We start from the raw sequence: 20,842 nt of genomic DNA, 5'->3' as shown, positions 1-20,842 counted from the left end.
CGAGAACGTGTGGGACTGCGGGAGTCCCTTGTACGATTCCTACGAACTGGCTTCGCTCGGTCATCTTCTCGACCGGAACACGATGGCCTTGTCGCCGTCCTCGCCCGGGTTGGAGCTGTCACCTTCGTCGGCGAACAGTGACCTCGGGTCCGCAACGAAAGCGGAAGCTTTCTGCCAGCAGAGATCGTCGGGCAAGAAGAAGAAGATGAGGGACAAGAACGAGGTAGCGAGGATGTTCAGGAGCGGGTTCAGTGCTTTTGTTCGTTCTGTAATGAAAAAGTGATTAATCGGAGAAGCTCTAGGGTTAGTGGATCGAGTATATTTACTCATTGGTCGAGCGTGAAGCTTCTCTGGGCTTACATCTTTTGGTTGTTTAGGATTATCACTCCGCGATCTGCAGGATGCGTCGACGTGATTGTGGAGATTGTAAAGTTCAAAAAGATTAACGTGAGAAGAGAGAGAACCATTGAATTGAATATTTTCAATAAACGCCATTTGTTTGATAGAAAATCAGCAAATTTATAGCTCGAGCCTTGCCGCCGGAGGCCGGCGAGAGCTCGTCGGCCGTGGCCGTGCTCGCGATTGGCCAAGGAAGAAGAAAAAGAAAAAGGAAGAAAAGAAAAGAAAAAATTAAAACAATAAAAAATTCAATTTTTCTAAAATAATAAAGAATTTTGGTTTTTTAAAAATAATTAAAAATTAGAATTTTAAAAAAAATATATTTTTATAAGAACAAACGTTTTATTAACCAAGGACCCATGCCTAGGCGTCGAGACCAGAGCTCGAGCACCGGGGATCCAAGCACAGCCTTTATGGACTCGAGTTCAGGTGCCGAAGCATTGGGTACTGGCACAAGGGGTTCAGGCTCGGCCTCGATGGATTGGGCATGAGCACCGGGGGCCCAGCCCAGCCCCCAGAAACCTGGTCCTAAACATGGGGACCTGGAAACCAACGTTGGGGCTTCCGTGCCTAAGGACACGAATGATAAAATTTCTCTTTTCCAGCTCTATTTTTGGCTAGAAACAGAAAAATCCATTTATATTCTCTGAACGAGTTTCTAAGTAAAAAGTAGTATTTGATAACGACACGAAATTTCTGTTCTCGGAATAAAAATTCATTTGATTGGTTATTCTTAAATTTCTATTCTCGGTGAGCGGTGGACGGGGCGGGTGGGGGTGGGCGCTAGGCGAGGGGCGACGGATGGTCAGTGGGCGCATCGAGCGGCTGGCGAGCGGCGATGACAAACAACCGGTGGTAGATGGTGAGGGTGAGCAATAAAGGAGAGTTATTATTTATGTTTCTGTTCCAAAAATAGAAAAGTAGAAAATTTTAACTTTTCATTTCTATTCCAAACTTATTTCAAGGCTAAAAATTTGTCCCGAAAATAGAAAAATGAAATTATTTTATCAAATGGATTTCTATTCAAAACCTGTTCTTGGGAAAAAAAAATAGAAAAACAGCAAAACAGAATGGTTATCATTCGCATTCTAAGCGTAGAGTTTCGGATCCAAACACCAACATCAAGTCATATTTCAGAAAACGTTTTCCAATCTTGTTAAAAAGGAAATCATTTTCCTGAATTTAAGCTTGGGTGGGAAAACATTTTTCATTAGCTCATTTTTCTAAACAAACCAAACGTCGGAAAGTGAGGCGTGAAATAAATTGACCCTTAATCTCCCCTTCAAGACCAGAATACATATACACACAAATATATATAATATGTATATATATACCATATCGTCACTTTTACTGTAATTAAGCATCTCTAACGGTAGCTAGATATGCCATTTAGCTCCAAATGTTGGCAAGTTCATTATGAGTTAATATTTCCTTAAACCAAACAAACAATGCCCAATCGTGAGGAAAATTATTCAAAAAGTTTGAAACCTATTGTATGGCGGCAAATTCAATCTTAAACTTTTTAATTTGGCCAATTTAGTTCCAACCTTTTTACAATTTGAAAATAGTTGTCTTGGCCAATTTTGGCCGGAAATTGCCGACATTGACAATTTTTGTAATTTTTTTTCCTTTTCCTTTCTTTTCGGCCACGTAGGACGGTCGAGATCCACGTGAGCGATTTCTAGCCTTAATTAGCCGAAGTGACTATAATGACAAATCATCAAAAGGTTTATAACTAATCTGGCCAAATTGATAAATTTAGAACTGAATTAGCCGCCGTACAATAAATTTAAATTTTTTTGGACAATTATGCCAACGCGTGCGAATGCCTGTCTAGTTGAAAGTTCAAAATAAAAGCATTATCGCACTATTGACGATGCACCAAAGCGAGGCAATTCCTGGCTCAGCGACGTCACATGTCAAGCTCTCCACCAAATTTAGCTCAACCAAATCAAACGACGTGAAGCCGATACTTCCTTCCTCAGGAGCGATGTCTCTGCAAGCTGCTCAAGCGACGGCCCCTCGAGAAGCTCCAGGACTTTCATCAGCACACACGATGAGAAACAAACTGGAGGGCGTGTGGGACTGTGGGAGTCCCTTGTACGATTCCTACGAACTGGCTTCGCTCGGCCATCTTCTCGACCGGAACACGATGGCCTTGTCGGCGTCATCGCCCTGGTCGGAGCTGTCACCTTCGTCGGAGATCGACGACTCCAGGTCCGCCACGAAAGCGGAAGCTTCATGCAAGCGGAGATCGTCGGCCAAGCGGTCGACCAAGAGCCCGTGGAAGAAGATGAGGGGCAGGAAAGAGGTTGCGAGGATGTTCAGGAGCGGGTTCGGTGCTTTCGCTCGTTGTGTGATGAAAAAGGATTAATCAGAAGAAGCTTCTCTGTGTTTACATCTTTAAGTTGTTTAGGGTTTAACTCCGCGATTTGCAGGACGTATTGACGTGATTGCGGAGAGTATAAAAGTTCAAAAAGATGAACGTGAGAAAAGAGAGAACACCATTGAATTGAATATCTTCAATAAACTCCGTTTTGTTTGATAGAAAATCAGCAAATTCATAGATTGTTTTCCTAATACGAATTGCTTTTACTGCTTGATATTACGATGTCTTCGTTATTAGCATCAATCCGTACTTAAACATTTTCATCGACAGTGAAACCGTTAACTCATTTTCCGAACCCAGTATAAATAATTATCGTTAGGAAAATCTTTGCCGTTAAGTTTTCGCGAAACAAATTGGATGGATCTGAATTTTTTTATTCTGTTTAGGAGAATACGCGACAACACTCCAATAGAAACTTTGTGGAACAATTTTCCCATGTCTAATCTCTTTATCCAGAAGACAAAAATTCATTGGTCCCTAAGAAAAAAATTCTAGGGTCCGAAGCTGCATCTTCTATAGTGGTTAGGCTGACAACCAGAAGGAGGACCTTGTTACAAGAACAAAACAAAGATACATGCTTTGACAATATGGCCCAAAAAGGCATGACCAATCATGCATTAGGATCACCTAATTTTTGCAAAAAAATGAAGGAAATTTTAACATGGATGATGAGTGAATTTGACTTCTGAATGATCTTACTTGTTCAAGACAAAAAGTTGGGCTGCACTCATTATCATTGCGGACGAAATCCAATTCGACAATCCATTATTGAATGCACCCAATTCACCCCGCTCTTTCTGCCGGAGTTGAACAACGGTCGAATTTTTCCGTTCGGATCGTCTTATTGCTTGGGGCCATTTAGATTATCAAAAAACCTAAGAAACCCACGTTTGGCATTTGTCCGACTACTCACGATCGCTCATCACGGTACATGCACCAATATGCTTAAGGACAAAAGCCATAAAAAATCCTAAATTATGCACATTGTGACACATTTACCATAAACTTTATTTGTGATGCAAAAAATCTCAAATTTGTACACGTGTGACACATTTATCCTCTGTCAAAGTTCTGTCAACGAGAATTGTTAAAAGTCTGCCTACATGGATGGACGCTAGAAAGCAAACAGTGTTGGCACGCCCCCGTGGTTTAAGTGAAATAAAAAAAAAGACGTTATTTTGGCCGAAAAATCATCTAACGGAACTTGACGGAGGCTAAATGTATCACATAAGTACAAGTTTGGGGGGGTTTTTTACGTCACAAGAAAAAGTTTGAGGTAAATGTGTCACGGTAGGCATTGTTTGGGGTTTTTGATGTCAATAAAAAAAGTTCTAGATAAATGGATCACCATGGACATAATTTAAAGTTTTTTGAGGCTTTTTTCCTATAGGGATATTGACACAAATAGTCCATGAATTTTGATCCAATGTGCAATATGGTTCCTGAGCTTTTAATTTGTTCAATGTGGTCCCTGAACTTTAGCTTAATGTTCAATATGGTATCTAAACTTTTAATTTGTTCAATGTGGTTCTTGGACTTTTGGTACATGTTTAATGTAGTCATTGAACTACGTGAAAATGTTAAGTGTAGCTCCTGAACTTAAATTAAAAAAAGGACTACATTAAATATTTCCATATAATTCAGGGACTAAATTGGACATGTACTAAAAGTTCATAAATGACATTGAAAAAATGAAAAGTTCGTGAACTACATTGCACTGTGGGTTAAAGTTCAGGGACTATATTGAACAAATTAAAATTAAAAGTTCAGGGATCATATTACACATCAAGTTAAAGTTCAGAAACTATTTGTATCATTTTCCCTTTCCTATACTTAAATGCCTAGCCGGGCATTGCTGAAAGGGGTCGACATCGTGCCGCCCAATCAAATAAATTGCAGTTTATATTAGAGAGACAACAGAGTCCCGTCCGCAAGAAAAATTCAAAGGATGCGGTTGAGACGCTCTAATCTAAACCTATATAATACAAGAGACGGCCCTTTAACGTTTTCCTTTTGATCTACTCATTTCACTTTTCAACACTGTTCTTTCACAGGTTCAGTCGCCAAAGGCTCATATAATCCGGCTTCAAAGTCCAAACCAAAAGTCGTTTATATATTATTCTGGTGGAGGGGTCCCTGCTTCTTGATCGTGACATGTCCTCAGCCGTATCGGGTTTCGTCCTGGGATTTGACCTGACCATGTCCATGTTTCATCTGGGCGATCGCGTACTTGCTAGAGCCTTTTGTTTTTTGAAAAAACAAGGAGGAGGAGATCGAGTCTTGCCCGGGCCGTGGCAGGCAATAGGGACGTTTTACCGCTGTGTTTTGGCTGCACTGGACGTTTTTGGAATGACGTCTGTCAGAAATCTGAGCGCTGACTTCAGGCTTTGGCTTTTTGCTTCTCTAAGATGTCCTTTTCATCGAAACAAGCTGATGTCCAGCTTTTAATCAGTCGTGTCTCGAGGCAGATATAATAAGTAAAGAAAATAAAAAGAAAACAGGGGATGTCAATCCGTATTCAGCTTGTTGTCTAGCAGTTTGTTTGTTTCTCTGGGGATGAGATCGTGCGAGGACGGACGAATTTTTAACATCTGCATGTCTTTGGTTCTTTCTTTTCCTTTTCTTCTCTTTTCTTTTTGATTTTCAGATATGAGGGTCTTGGTTCGTAAAGGTCAGGAGGGAATTCTTGGGGTTCTTGATTTGTGCCTTTAAGTAGCTGTAATGATGGCTCAGAGATCAAATTTGAGGTTGGTCCATTGCCCAAAATGTGCAAATCTGTTGCAAGAGCCCCATGGCTGCTCTGTGTTCAAGTGTGGTGCTTGTGGTGCTGTTCTCAAAGGTGAATCTTGTCTCTTTCATTATCTCTCTCTCCGTTTCTCTTTTCATTTGTTTTTCATTCATTAAACCAACCGATGGGAATTGTTTGGTGAGGATGAAAGTCACATGTTTGAAGAAATGTTTGAGATTGTAGTTTTCGGTCCTTGCCTTTCTGATTGTGTTAATGGTTATGCACACTTAAAATCAGCAATTTAGGCCGTTTTCAAAATGATCGGAGTTTTAATTTGGTTTCCTCTGATAGCTAAGAAGAGAGAGCCTACTAGTGATGCCGAGAATTCGGTGAAGGCAAGCGAGAGCTTCGGTGATGCCCGTGAGCACGATAGGGATAGGAATGTGAAATATGAGAGGCTTTTGAGTTCTGGAGCCAGAGCTGATGATTCGATAAGCAATTCTGCAATGGAAAAGAGAGAGGAATCTGCACGCACTCGTCGAGATAATGTGAGGGATGACAGCACCGGTTTATGGCTTGAGAGGAGAAGAGCCAAAGAGGAAACTGGTTATGCCTTCGATTATAAGCAATACACAGAAGACCGGGTAAACAAACTTGTGGAAACAGGTTTTGGAGAAAACTCTCCTCGGTTTAAGCAGGTTTTGGACTTGGCGAACTCGCGGGCAGAGAGAGGAAGGCGGAGTTTCGCCGGAGACCATCTAGAAGGGTTCTTAAGGGACTCGAGGATCGTCACCGAGCACGAGAGGACTCGCCGGTATTCGTTTCCCAAAGAGGGGCCTTCCGACTACTACAGGTCTCCCTCTCTTGGGTATGGCGAGTTTTTAGGCAGTGGTCATGATGTAACTGACCGTGACAGAGTCAGAGAGTTAGAGCGTGAGCGGGTCAAGCTCCTCAGGAAGTTGGATGAGTTGGGGAATCAAATCAATCAATCCAGTGACATGGAGAATGAACCTGAGGCTGGAGAAGCAGTTCCTCGTCATAAAAGAATAGCTTCTGTTGATCCTTACTATGCTCGTGCTGGCAATGACATTCTGGATGAACCGCTCGTCCGCAAGGGTTCCATTAGAAAGCCTCCTGATGCGAGACCAGGCCGTGATTCCGTTCGTTCTATGGAGAGCTACGAGATGGAAATGTCGAACCCATATTTTTCTCCTCGGGATGGCCAATTAAATCTTCTCCAGAACCCACAATGCTCGTTTTGGCCCGAAACCATGAGGCCTTTCCGTCAATATGCACACGAGCCACCTCATGGACACCACGCGGAAGGGTTCCTGGGTTTTGACAGAGATCCTCTGGTCATGTATCCGAACCAATCCCCTCATCACCACCCTTCGTGCGCTTGTTCGAGTTGCCATTACAAGTACAAGCGAGTTCCTCCTCCACAATTCTTACCTAATGCCTCTAGCTCATCGAAGACTTTCAAAGGTCCACTTGACTCCAATCTCTACCGTCGAGTCAATTCTGTCAAAATCAGGCCACAACATACTAGACAGTTGGGTGATAGTACCTCTTCATCCAATTCTAAATATCTGCATCCGCTTCAAATGTGGCTAGAAGATGCTGATTTAGACATTGAAAGTTTTGTTCAGTCTCAACCAAAGAGGTCGATGGTCTCTCACCGGAAAAAGAAGCATTGCCATCCCATTGCGGGCGCTGTACCTTTTATAACGTGCTTAAACTGCTTGGAGTTGCTGAAGTTGCCTAAGGAACTGGTCATCAAGGAGAAAAGTGACAAGCAAAAACTTAGATGCGGTGGGTGTTCGGTTATAATCTTGTTTGAGATCGAAAATAAGAAGCTTGTCACTTCTATGAAGGAGGGATCTTCTGGTGGGGCTGCAAAAAACGGTGGCGTCCACATTCAAATTTCTTCCTCTTGCTCCAACTCTGGTGGCCTAAACTCTAACGCTCATCTGAGTGCCACGAGAACTTCCTCTGATTCTTATGATGGATCTTCTAAGTGGAAAATAACGGGAGACAATTCACTTTTGGAACTGCAGCCACAGAATGCTAGCGACTCTGGGAAGATGCAGGGCCTACATTCTTCGGCTTCTTCTTCGCCATCTGTTCGTTCAGAGGTAGAAGGGAGTCTGGACAGTGTGATTGCTCAGCGCAATGCGCGATCAGAATATAACACATCTCCAAAACCACAAAATTCACATGTTCCAGAACATTTTGACAATCCATCGACTAACAGAAATGAGAATAGCAGGATGAACCAAGAGGGGGTTTCTCTAGAGAAGAATGACACTTGCCAAAGTACTAGAGAGGATGCTTCCGCAACGACAGAAGTTGAAGTTCCTCTGAATGAGTATCCGCATACAGGACTATCCCTCTTGAAAGTGCAGCCACAGAATGCTAGCGACTCCTGGAAGATGCAGGGCCTACATTCTCCAGCTTCTTCTTCGCCATCTCTTCGTTCAGAGGAAGAAGAGAGTCCGGACAGTGTGATTGTCCAGTGCAATACGCGATCAGAATATAACACATCTCCAAAACCACAAAATTCACATGTTCCAGAACATTTTGACTATCCATCGACTGATGGAAATGAGAATAGCAGGATGAACCAGGAGGGGGATCCTCTAGAGAAGAATGACACTCGCCAAAGTACTAGAGAGGATGCTTCCGCAATGACAGAAGCTGAAGTTCCTCTGAATGAGTATCCGTATACAGGACTATCCTTCTTGGAAGTGCAGCCACAGAATGCTAGCGACTCTGGAAAGATGCAGGGCCTCCATTCTCCAGTTTCTTCTTCACCATCATTTCGTTCAGAGGAAGAAGAGAATGCAGACAGTGTGATTGCTCATAGCAATGTCTCAACTCAATCTGAAAATAACACTTCTCCAAAACTGCAAAATTCACATGTTCCAAACCATTTTGATAATTCATCGTCTTACGAAAATGAGAAAAGCAAGATCAACCAAGAGGGCGTTTCTCTAGAGAAGAACGATGCTTGCCAAAGTACTAGCGATGATGCTTCTGCAACGGCAGAAGTTGAAGTTCCTCTTAATGAGTATCCCCATGCAGGATTATCCCAAGACTCTAAAGATACCAGCAAAGAAGCCAAAGAGAAGGGGAAGAAGAGAAGTAAATCTTATCTTGGAGGCCTTATAAAGAGCTATGGAGAGTTCCGAAACCTGGAAAATGAAAAGCCTAAAGTAACAGTGAACGGGCATCTGATACCGGACGACATCGTTAAAAGGGCCGAAAAGCTTGCCGGTCCTGTTCTCCCTGGAGATTACTGGTAAGTTATCTATGGGCTAATAACTGCATTTATCTCTGTCTTCTTATATTTGTTTATCTTCACTAGGTACGATTTCCAAGCTGGGTTTTGGGGCGTCATGAACCATCCTTGCCTCGGCATAATTCCAGTAAGTTGTCAAATCCTTACTCTCAACCAACACTTTCTTTGCAGGCAGGTTTTTATGCTACCTGCTTATAAATGACACCGTGATCTTTCGTTGCAGCCATTTATTGAAGAGTTCAAACATCCGATGCCGTCAAATTGTGCGGCTGGGAACACGGGCATCTTCATGAACGGGAGAGAGCTAAATCAGAGAGATCTCGATTTACTTACTAGCAGAGGACTACCGAGAACAAGAAACAGGTTTTATGCTATTGACATCTCTGGGATAGTCCAGGATGAGAAAACTGGCGAAGTGCTATACAACCTCGGAAAACTTGCCCCAACGTAAGTTGTAACACGTCGATGATTATGTAGCACATGCTTTTGTAAACTTCTTTCATGTGTCATTTTGTTTTCACTCATCCGTCGTGCACCCTTAAGATCAGTTACCACATAACCCCAGTTACACTGTGATCTGTCATATTTCTGCTGAGATATTCATAACATGGTACCTCTTTTCTTAGTCAATGATTGAAGAAATCAAAAGGATTTTCATCTCAAGTCTTTTAAATGAAATGAGTGGACTCAAATTAGTGGTATAGTATTCTATGAGATCCCATAGTATGGTGGAAAGATTAATATATTTCTTTGTACCATACTAGCTATTATTCAAATTGTAGATTAATCTACATGAGGCATGTATTATTTATAATTTTATACAGTGCAACTTAAACAGCTAATATTTCTTAGCTAACTACTTCATTTAGATCGAATGGTTGTAATGTCTAGAATGCATTGCTTGCGCTTTCTATCTTGGTGAAGAAAGAAACATGATCCTGATAAAGTCACCTTCTAAGTAGCCATTGATGTTGTCTTCGCATATAGCTATCTCAATTTCCAGTGCTGTCATCTTTTTTTATTTACTCTTGCTTGCTTGAACAGGGTTGAGAGAGTGCAGCATGGATTCGGCATGCGAGTTCCAGAAGAAGCGTGAACGGTTTAAAAAATTGTCCGTCGTCCCGTGTGTTTTTGTGCAGCTGCCATGGTCGAGGTTATTCTGTTGAACTTGTTTTGCCTCTTGCTTAGTGAAGTTTGTGGGGTTAGAGTCGCGAACCCAATAGCTTGCGTCCCAAGTTGCGACCCCAACCCCCGGTTACCGGGGCCATGTGCCGCGAGAGTTGAGCTTCTTGAGACGATGACGACGACTTTTGACCACAGTACTTCACTTTCATTTTGTGGTCGTAACGTCCGAAGCCGCCTTCATTTCCTACGGTTGATGCAAAGCAACATATGTTGATTGTAAAATCTACTTCCACGATATATATCCTTGTTCTTTTTTCCTGGTCATCAAGATTGATTTCCCTGTGTTATGACACAAAAATTTGTGTTTTTCCTCTCCCAAATTCGACGCGATTCGAAGCATTTTTATGACCTCTATTTAGATTTTGAAATGTACCGACAGATTGTCGACGCGAGGGGAATGAGAGGAATCGCTGTTGATGCGACGAGAGACAACAATTCAAGTTACAAATCACTTAATTACTTAAAATGATGGATACCCAACATTGAAGGATTAATATGGTAGGTAGGTGATCGATTGTTATAATCCGGTAGTATAAATGCGGAACACCGATATAATTTAGTCTTATAATGTCGAGTTTATCTATAGACAAGACAAGTCGTCATCGATTTATATTGATGTACAACAGAACACGACAAGCAATTTTTATGATACAATTTTGCCATGATTTGTTCAGAATTTAGAATTTTAGATTCCACGTACTTGATTTTATGCAAAATATGATAAGAGACGAGAAATAATTTTATCAAAAAAAGGAACTCATTGATTCCGATTGTCGAAAAAGAGACCGAAGAATTTGACTTATTTCTAACCTTAATAGGCAAGGAAAAATTAATTTCTATCACTATAATCTAGTCATCGTACAGATTTGCAATTTCATTGGTTCCCAAATTGGGTTGCACGTAAGTGGAAATAATAATCCACATTAATGATTTTATTGTGCTGTTATTGGAAATGTAAAACCAATTTCCCCTTTTTTTGGGAAATGAAAAGATCTTCAGTCTTCTCAACGGTAACATGAGCCCCAAATGAATTTCAAAATTTGAAAATATTCGACCGTTGCCCTTCCCCTTCGTGGCCCCTTTATAAAGCTCCTTCCATCTTCTTCCCCAGATCCAAAATCCTCTTTTAACTCTCTCTCTCTCTCTCTCTCTCTCTCTCTCTCTCTCTCTCTCTCTGTGAAAACGCCATGGCTGATACCGCAGTTTCTGAAGCCATCCCCACTAAGAAATCGAGGAACAACACCCGGAAGGCGCTGAAGCAGAAGAACCCGTCTCCGAATGAAGCCAACATCTTAGCCCCACAGCAACAAACCCTCCTCCCTCTGCAGCCCAGTGGCGACGATGACTCTGGCTCGGCTCTTAAGGAGAACAGCGAGAGCCTCTCGCAGCCCCGCTCGTCCCCGAAGAAGGGCAAGCCAAGGGCGAACTCGAAGAAGCAAGCGGCAGCCACGATGGCAGGCGGCTTCGAGAAGGAGCTGCAGGAGATGCAGGAGATGATGGAGAAGCTGAGAATCGAGAAGGCGAAGACGGAGGAGATGTTGAAGGAGAGGGACGAAATGCTGAAGCAGAAGGAGGAGGAGCTCGAGGTCAAAGGAAGAGAGCACGAGAAGCTCCAGGGCGAGCTCAAGAACTTGCAGAAAATCAAGGAATTCAAGCCCACTATGGTCAGTTTCGCTCAACATTTCTTCTCTTTTTTTGGATAAAGGTGCCACTTTTACTTCACAATTAATGTTAGGTACGCTAAAATCGTCGAGAGAAATTCATATAGTATGTGGCGTAATACGGTTTATGTTGAAGTGTACAGAAATGGGGTTCGAAGATATGCTAAATTGTCAGTTTCGCTCCATTTTTTATAAAGCTGCATTATTTACTTCATATGTAATGTCAGTTCTCTAAAATAGTTGCATAAAATGGATGTATAGTATGATTTGAGCCGACGTATAGAGAAATGGGAGTAGAGTAGGGATTGAAATGGGTTTTTCTTGTCGAGTTTTATTTTCAGACATTCCCGAATGTTCAATCTGGAAGAGACAAGGAACACGAGAAGGAGAAAAAGAAAGGTTGCCCAGAGAGAAAGAGGCCATCTCCACCTTACATCCTGTGGTGCAAGGATCAATGGATTGAGGTAAAGTAAAAAAGAAAAATCAGCAAATTGTTTGTTGTGAGAATTGAATTTCAGTTATCTCAGCATCAACGACAATAAAATTTTGGATTTTCTGAAACAGATTAAGAAGGAGAACCCGGAAGCAGAGTTTAAAGAGACTTCAAACATTTTGGGGACAAAATGGAAGAGTGTCACTGCTGAGGAGAAGAAGCCCTATGAGGAGAAGTACCAAGCTGAAAAGGCAGCTTACTTGCAGATAATTGCGAAAGAAAAGCGCGAGGCCGAGGCGATGAAGCTTTTTGAAGAGGAGCACAAGCAGAGGACCGCCATGGAGTTGCTTGACCAGTATCTCCAGTTCAAACAGGAAGCCGAAAAGAAGGATAACAAGAAGACCAAGTAATCAAATTGAATTCATTAGTCATGCTATTAATAGTTTTTGTATGGTTGAAGCTAAAAACATAGGATAATTGTTAATCTCGTTTGTAAATTTCTACAGGAAGGAAAAAGATCCATTGAAGCCAAAACAACCCATGTCGGCATATTTCTTGTTCTCCAATGAGAGGAGGGCTGCTTTGCTTGCTGAAAGCAAGAATGTGTTGGAGGTAATGCAGACTATAATGCACTGATGTTTTAACAAATTAAGAGTTTTTTCTTTTTTCTTTTATTTTTTTCTATTTAGTCTAAAATTTTCTGTTGTTTGGTTGTGGTAGGTTGCAAAGATCACAGGAGAGGAGTGGAAGAACCTGTCAGAGAAAAAGAGAAGGCCTTATGAAGAGGTTTGTTAATTTTTCTCTGTCCTTTGGGTCTTCCACAGCAAATTTAGTATAACACATGGTCATTCAACTTGAATTGATGTTATTTCGATTACATGGTCATTGAATTGATGTTGTTTCGATTACCCAGATGGCTAAGAAGAACAAGGAGAAATATATGGAAGAAATGGAGGCGTATAAACAGAAGAAGCAAGAAGAGGCTGAGAATGTTAGAATGGAAGAGGAAGAGCAGATGAAGCTTCAGAAGCAAGAAGCCTTGCAACTGCTGAAGAAGAAGGAGAAGACTGAAAACATAATTAAGGTGCCTAATGATACTTTCTTTCAGATTATGAGAATAGTATTTACCCAAAAGCTAACTAAAGTCGCGAAAATGTGCAGAAAACGAAACAAAATCACCAGAAAAAGAAGAAGGCAGACCCCAACAAGCCTAAAAAGCCGGCATCCTCATTCATCCTCTTCAGGTTGATAAAAGTTCCATCTACCTTCATTTAGTTTATATAAAGAAGTTTAACTTGGAGATTTGACTGGTGACGGTTCATTTAAAAATTTTCTCTGATTTTCCAGCAAAGAAGCTAGGAAGAGCCTAATGGAGGAAAGGCCCGGAATCAGCAACTCCACCTTGAATGCACTGATATCAGTGAAATGGAAGGTAATTTATACTGTTGTCACGAATTTCTGATTAAGAAGACCGATAAAATCTCTCCACCATATCAAAATGATTCTATTCATTTGATGGCTGGCTTTGACAGGAAATGAGCGAAGAGGAGAGAGGGATATGGAACGCGAGAGCAGCCGAAGCAATGGAGGCGTACAAGAAGGAATTGGAAGAGTACAACAAGAATGTGGCGGCAGCAGCCACTGTTGACGAGCTAGAGCAGTGAAATTAGACGCGTTGGTAGTTGGCTATTGGTTTGATAGCTTTCGAATATCGGTTAACCTCATTGATTTTCTTTCTCCTTTAGGTTGTTCTTCTAACTTCCAATGAAATCTCTGTTTGAGCAGAGTATATTCGCCCAGTTCAAATATATTTTAACTGCAAATTGTGGCCCTCCTTGCAGTTAAAAATTGTTGCCCCCTAGTTTATAAACCTCACTCAGTTAAAAATTGTTGCCCGTTATATTAGAGGTTCTATTGTTACAACCGTTCTCTTTCGATCTTACATCTTACGGTGGAGATGAGATCGATCCACCAACGTCTCTAGAACACACGATACATTTACCGTATCGCTCTCCCTTCCGAAAGCTCTAGGAGACTTGCCCCGGTCTTCTTCGATCATACACGACCTGGTGTATGGAAAACCTTGGCACCGTTCTCCCCCTCACCACCCATTCGAGCCACGTCCTCTACGCTCTCGCTCGACTCAGGGTGGTTTCTTGGGACGTTGCGGATGCCGCTTTGTCTTTGGCTTCTCGACTTGTTGGCTACTTGGTTCGTTCGGTTTGGCCATCCCCATCTCATGCTTGACTGGGTCGCGGACTCCTCAACTTTGGTGAAGTCAGCGAGAGACTCGGCTACGGCTAGTGCCCTCGAGATACTTCGGACATTCTTCGCTTGAGCTCGAGTTGTGCCCATGGCTCTAATCCATCCATGAATGCTCCGAGAGCCTCTTCCTCCCCTAGGTTGGGAATTTGGAGCTTGAGTTCGGTTTCCACATACACTCGAACCGTGCTTGCTGTGCGGGCCTCTTGTTGAGCGAATTTGGGGAAGAAGTAATCCCGAAATTCATAATCCCTAAACTCATTGGGATCAGCACCTAGCTTGGTCTCATTGCCCCTATTGCCCCACCAAAGCATTGCATTATTATTTGGGAACGTGGAAGCAATTCGTACCTTCGCCAACTCATTTTGGATTCCAATGGCACTGTACTATTCCATGCTCCATAGGAAGTTGTCCAGCTCCTTGGCGGACCGGTTGCCCTTGAACTCCTTAAGCTTTGGCACATCCAGCTTATGTGCAAGTTGAAGAAGCATAACACGATTGTGAGGTTGTCCTCTCTGAGCTCCAAGACTTCCATCTTCAGACTTCCATCTTCAAGGCCTCAATCATGCTTCAAGGTTTTCATCTTTCATGTGTAAAGGGGCCGTGACATCATTCATGACATGATTGTGAATTCGGTAGGGGAGTCTCTTTGACCTCATTGATTCGGCCTTTCACTTCATCGAGTTCTTCAATGAACTTCACCATGGTGGTTCTCATCCTCGTGAGCTTCTTATTGAGGGCGGCATGGCATCCGATGAAACTTCTTTTTTCTTGGATCTCTCGCGAGTCTTCTCCTGTACGACTTCTCTTGGGGAGCTTTGTCATCCACGATAACTGAAGTAATTTCTTAGCCTGACATTCTCTTGATCGGTTGATGTGCTCCTCGATGTCTTTGAACTGTTCCTCTCTATTTTGCTCTGACACCACTTGTTACGGCTGATAGTTTGGGATTGGGATCGTGCGGCAACTTAGGCTTCCTTGGATCTCTCGCGGATCTTCTCTTGTACAACCTTCTCCTAGGAGCCCTGTCATCCACACTAACTAAAGCAATTTCTTAGTATGACATTCTCTCGACCAATTGATGTGCTCATCGATCTCTTTGAACAGTTCCTCTTTACTTCGCTCTGACACCACTTGTCATGGGCTGATAGTTTGAGATTGGGACCATGCGGCGATTTAAGCTTCCTTGGATTGTTGGAGCACCTAAGTCAGTATTCGCTCACTTGCCCAAATCGTAAAGAGCGACTCCGAGAGAGAATGCTTTTTATTGCTCAATTGTTTGGATGAATACAAATGAGAGAGATAGCACCCATTTATACTAGACGCCTTCTCATTACAACACTTAATGCTCTTTTGATCTTACAGTGGAGGTGGGATCTCCCCATCCACCAACTACCAACACTTAATACAGGAAGTCTCTAGAACACGGTATATTTACTGTATAACCCGTACCTGGGAATGTTCCAAAAACTCCAGGAGATTTGGCTCAGTCTTCTTTGATCATACAGGATCCTTGGTACATGGGAAATCTCGAGACCGTGACAATTACCTCTCCTAAGTCTTCTTACATAAATGGCCAATGTCCGCTTGCTTCACTCGCGGTCGCTTCCTCGCATACTGCTTTATGCCAATGGCCTTACGCTCCCCCAACAGGAAACACAACTTCTGTGGTGCTCGAAACAACCGCTGACAAACAAAGAATTACGGAAATCTAAAAGAAGAACACATGTAAAAAACAGCCATAACTGGAGAGATAGGTGCAGTGGAAAAAAGGGATAAACAAAAATCATAAGAACACAACATCCGCTAACTCTAATTCTAATTCTAAAATTGTCCTCAAACTTCCATTGCCGGAGCTCTTGTCGCCGTCCCGCCTAATAGATTTCAACTTATCAGAACGCTTGCGAGATTTCTTAGAAATTGTGCTCGGGTCAAAGATTTATGCGAAGTTGCATAATCTTTTAGGTTTAAGATAATTTTTCTTAAGATGGCAAAAAAAGCAACAGTTTCTTGCGTGGTGGTACGAAAATTCCAATTTAGTTCATATAGTTTGCAATGTGAACAAGTGAGAATGGTATGTTCGTCTTCATTAATCATTGTATGAATACTCTTCCTTTTTGTATACAGCAAGTTGGCTATTTAAGCTTTATATTTACCTTCTCCAAAGAAACAGCTTATTACTTACCTTCCATGCTTTTAGCCCTTTTATATAAAAGTGAAAGTAAAATAGTACATAAAGATTTTTATTTTATTTTATAAAAATGGGCTTCAATTGTTGCGAAATTGGAAGTAATCAAATTTCAATTTTAGAAAATTTGAGAAAGTCGAAGCCCTTGTATTTACTTCAACTTTAAATTACTATTTTGTCCATGCTTCTTAACCAACATGGGTCTCATTGAATTTTAGATAAAAGTTTGATATTGAATTCTCCTTCAAAAATGCTCTATTGGGGAGATTCAATCCGCTATCAAGAACTTGGTAAAGTTATTCAAATTTTCCTATTTTTTTAGAGGACTTGGACAGATTAGGCCTAATAACGGACATAAAAAGAAAAGTTCTTATCAAGACTCGTCCATGGTTTAAAATCCTTATATTATATAGAATTTGGACGGACTAACATAAGAAAACGATTATCTGTCCGGGTCAGTCTATTTTACTCTTCAAGCCGATTAAGATGCGTTTGATAATCATTCTATTCCCGGAAACAATTTATGCTCCGAAATGATTTTTTTAATTCCATTCCTGAAAAAAATTTATGAGCATTTGAAAGTGTTTGGTAACCTCTCAAAATTTATATTCCTGAAATAGAAAAAGAACATAAATGGATTTAGTAATTGCACAAAATTTCTTTTTGTTAATAATATTTTGAATTTTTTTATATTTCTTTCTTTTTTTTTTCTTTTCTTTTTTTCTTCTTCTCCTTCCTTGGGCCATGGCCGGCAAGGGCATCGCGATCCTCGCCGGCCATAGACGAGGGCCACCCTCGCCGATGAGGGCGAGGGTTAGACCCTTGCCGCCTGGGCAAGGGCCGCCCTTGCCAATATGGCGAGGGTCCGATGAGGGCGACCCTCGACTAGGCTGCGAGGGTCTAGCCCTCGCCAGATCTAGCGAGGGCGGCGACCTGGGCGAGGGCTGCCTCGCCGACCGCCGACCACAGGCTAGGAAAGAAAAAGAAGAAAAAAAATTTTCTTTTCCATTTTTTATTCTTGTTCCCATAATCAAGTATCGACTTTTTTTTTAATTCTTGATTCTGTTCCAAAACTGATTCTGGGAACAAATATGTGCCCGGGAACAAAAAATTTACCAAACGGATTTCTGTTCTTTTTTTGTTCCCTGAAATAAAATAATAGAATCAGGCACTGTTTGGCCAGTTGGTAAATTTTGCAACCAGTCAAACAGTAACTATTTCTATCCTTTTGTTCTCGGAATCAGTTTTAGAATAGAAATCCGTTTGATAAATTTTTTGTTCTCGAGTACAAATTTGCAAAAATTTGTTCCCAGAATCAGTTTTGGAATAGAATCAAGAAGAAAAAAAAAGTTGTTTCTTGATTCTGGGAACAATAATAAGAAATGGAAAAGAAAAAAAAAATTGTTGTTATTGTTCTTCTTCTTCCTAGCCTGTGGTCGGCGAGGGTTAGACCCTCGCCGCGTAGGTGAAGGCCGCTCTCACCGGATTTGGTGTGGGCGACCCTCGTTGCCGCCCTCGCCGGATCTGGCAAGGGCAGCGACGAGGGTCCAACCCTCGCCAGATCAGGAGAGGGCTGTGACGCCCTCGTCGGCCTTGCCTTTGGCCGGTGCCCACGCCAGATCTGGTGAGGGCAGTAGCGAGGGTGGCACTCGCCCAAGTCGCAAGCGCCAGCCCTCACCGAAGCCGGTGAGGGTCCAGCCCTCACCATATCTGGCAAGGGCCGCGATGCCCTCGCCGGCCCTGGCCTGTGGTCGATCGTCGACGTTGGTAACCTAGCCATGGCCAAGGAAGGGGAAGAAGAAAAAAGAAAAAAAAAAGAAAGAAATATTAAAAAATTCAAAAATATTATTAATAAAAAGAAATTTTGTGCAGTTACGAAATGCATTTCTATTTTTTTTTCTATTCCAAGAATGGAAATATTGGGCAGTTACTAAACGCCTTCAAATGCTTAGAAATTGTTCCCGGGCACGGAATAAAAAAGAATCATTTCTGAATAGAAATTATTTCCGGGAACAGAATGGTTGTTAAACGCACCCAATAATATTTATAAATTTTTTAATATTTCTTTTATTATTATTATTATTTTTTTCTTCTCCTTCTTAGCCATGGCCAGGTCGTCGGTTGTGGCCGGTTAGCCGACGATTAGCCACAGGCTAGGGCCGGCGAGGGCTAGGGCGAGGGCAAGGGCTAGACCCTCGCGGCCTGGACGAGGGCTACCCTTGCCGGATCTAGCGAGGGCGGCGGCGAGGGTCCAGCCCTCGTCAAGGGCTAGAGGACCCTCACCGCCGCCCTCGCCTAGTCCGTGAGCCTTGGGGGTGGCCCTCGCCCAAGCTGCGAGGGTCCAGCCCTCGCCCTCGCCGGCACTAGGTTATGACCAGTCGTCGGCTACCGGCCACAGGCCAGGAAAAAAGAAGAATCGGCCACAACTAGGAAGGAAAGAAGAAAAAGCAAAAAAAATCATCTTCTATTTCTGATTCTTGTTCCTAGAATTAAGAAATAACTTTTTTTTGCTTCTGGATTTTGTTCCAAAACTGATTATAGGAACAAATTTGTGCCTAGAAACAAAAAATTTAATAAACGGATTTCTATTCTTTTTTTATTTCTGGGAACAAAAGAATATAATCAGTCACTATTTTGCAAGTTACCAAACGCACTCTTACCAAATAGGCCCTAAGTCTACACAGGTTTGAGAGGGCCTATTAGGCAAAAATCCCTTCTAATGAGTTTTAGAACGACTTGTAATAGGGGGAAAAAATCAAAAGCCCTCTATTCTTGCTAATCATACTATAGAAACTTATGTATATTAAATTTGTGTTAAGTCGTGTAACTTTTGAATTTATCAAATGATCGTGTCAAAACGTCTTCATTCCCGTAAGAAAAAATTGCCGGCCTCAACTAAGAACGAAGAGAGCCGTGTCCCTTTCCGAAATGCCATGGTCGATTCCGACTTTTCCGATAAGAGATTCAACAAAAAGTTGTGAGAAGCGATTATCAATGAAGCCATAAAAGTTAAAAGTTTTTCTTCTTGTTTTTACTTTTCAAAGGTATATTTTGTTACCGACCAACAAAAAAAAAAGGTATATTTTGTTTTATAGTTTGTTTTCTCCTTGTTCTATTATTTCCAATAAATGCGCGGCTTGCCACAACCCTAACGAAAGCTAGAATTCCGTGGTCAGTATGCGACGGACGTGAGCTCGCGTATCGTCCATCACCTACCCAATTACTTCTACAAAAGCCCTTCCTCTCCTTCCTTACTCTCCTTCCTTCCTCTCTCTCTCTCTCTCTCTCTCCCGCAAAACACAGTGACAATGGATCAACATGAGCAAACTCAAATGGAACGAGCCAAGTCGTCACAGCTATGGGACTGCGGGAGCACCCTCTACGACTCCTTCGAGCTCCGATCCTTCAAGCGCACCCTTGACTCCGCCATCGTCTCCCGCACTCTCTCCATGCCTCACCTCCCTGGCCGCCGCCTCGAGCCGCCCGGTCCACCGCGGCCGCAGCCACTGTCTGCTCCGCTGCTGCCGCCGCCGCCTCCCAAGAGAGGCTCCAAGATCTCGCGCTCGCTCCAGAAGCTCCTCCGGTCCGTCTTCAAGCCTAGCAAGCCCATCTTCGGGGTCGAACGACGTGAAGCCCACAAGGGCAACTTCCTCTTCTTCTACGACAAGTCCGGCGCTCTCTCGACGATCCCGGAGGTCCCGGAGAGTGAGTGTTTCGCAGCGTTGTCACCGGAGGTGAGCTCGTTCGTGCAGAGAACAGCGTCGGAGAGATTCGCGGCGGCTCCAGTCGGTATTTCTTGTGCTTAATTAGTTTTCGTGAGGAGATGATCTAGTGAAACAAGTGCCTACTGGTTTGAGAACTTGAGATGTGTACATTCTATAGGTTAAGTCAATTTATCGAGTCGTGATCCAAAATTTCGTCCACCGTGATTGATCATGTCCACCATATCGGTTATCGCTAAGGTTGAGGTCTTGACATGGAGATGATGATATGTCCGCTGGAATTTCTTGTTGCTTGATACTAGTCTAATTTGGTGGCACGTTTGTTTTGGAGTTTCACCTAACTTCGGCATCCGGGTCAGACTATCTCGTATTTATACTTGCTGAACAAACAAAAGCTAAAAATGAAGAATTTGAATTGATGTGTATCGGTGCTCGGGTTGTGGTATCACCACTTCGTTAACAAAAGTTACTGCTGTAAGCTCCACTATAGCTTTCATTTCATGAAGATTTTAAACTATGATTTGCCGAATTTGTCTTTTACCATATTCATTTGGATTAGTCATATATTTCTAAA

General features: G+C 42.4%; 3 protein-coding genes across 3 annotated transcripts; all 3 read left to right on the top strand.

Moving 5' to 3' along the window:
- Positions 1-5,239: 5,239 nt before the first annotated feature.
- On the top strand, positions 5,240-10,341 carry LOC115688460 (uncharacterized). Its single transcript, XM_056317617.1, has 5 exons — positions 5,240-5,627; positions 5,868-8,817; positions 8,884-8,944; positions 9,041-9,264; positions 9,862-10,341. The coding sequence occupies exons 1-5, from the start codon at positions 5,510-5,512 to the stop codon at positions 9,911-9,913; spliced, it is 3,405 nt and encodes a 1,134-aa protein (XP_056173592.1). The 5' UTR covers positions 5,240-5,509; the 3' UTR covers positions 9,914-10,341.
- Positions 10,342-11,134: 793 nt separating this feature from the next.
- LOC115688529 (high mobility group B protein 6) lies at positions 11,135-13,891 on the top strand. The gene is made up of 9 exons (XM_030614356.2): positions 11,135-11,666; positions 12,005-12,127; positions 12,228-12,502; positions 12,603-12,708; positions 12,817-12,882; positions 13,010-13,180; positions 13,258-13,340; positions 13,444-13,528; positions 13,629-13,891. The coding sequence occupies exons 1-9, from the start codon at positions 11,190-11,192 to the stop codon at positions 13,758-13,760; spliced, it is 1,518 nt and encodes a 505-aa protein (XP_030470216.1). The 5' UTR covers positions 11,135-11,189; the 3' UTR covers positions 13,761-13,891.
- A 5,867-nt stretch (positions 13,892-19,758) lies between these two features.
- On the top strand, positions 19,759-20,469 carry LOC115688506 (uncharacterized). Its single transcript, XM_030614331.2, has one exon. The coding sequence runs from the start codon at positions 19,855-19,857 to the stop codon at positions 20,350-20,352; it is 498 nt and encodes a 165-aa protein (XP_030470191.1). The 5' UTR covers positions 19,759-19,854; the 3' UTR covers positions 20,353-20,469.
- Positions 20,470-20,842: the final 373 nt, after the last annotated feature.

This window comes from Syzygium oleosum, unplaced genomic scaffold, assembly GCF_021117445.2.
Source record: "Syzygium oleosum isolate NSW1041296 unplaced genomic scaffold, Sole_v2.1 Sole_v2.14, whole genome shotgun sequence".
NCBI classification, from domain to species: Eukaryota; Viridiplantae; Streptophyta; class Magnoliopsida; order Myrtales; family Myrtaceae; genus Syzygium; species Syzygium oleosum.
This window is presented reverse-complemented; position numbering and strand designations above follow the sequence as displayed.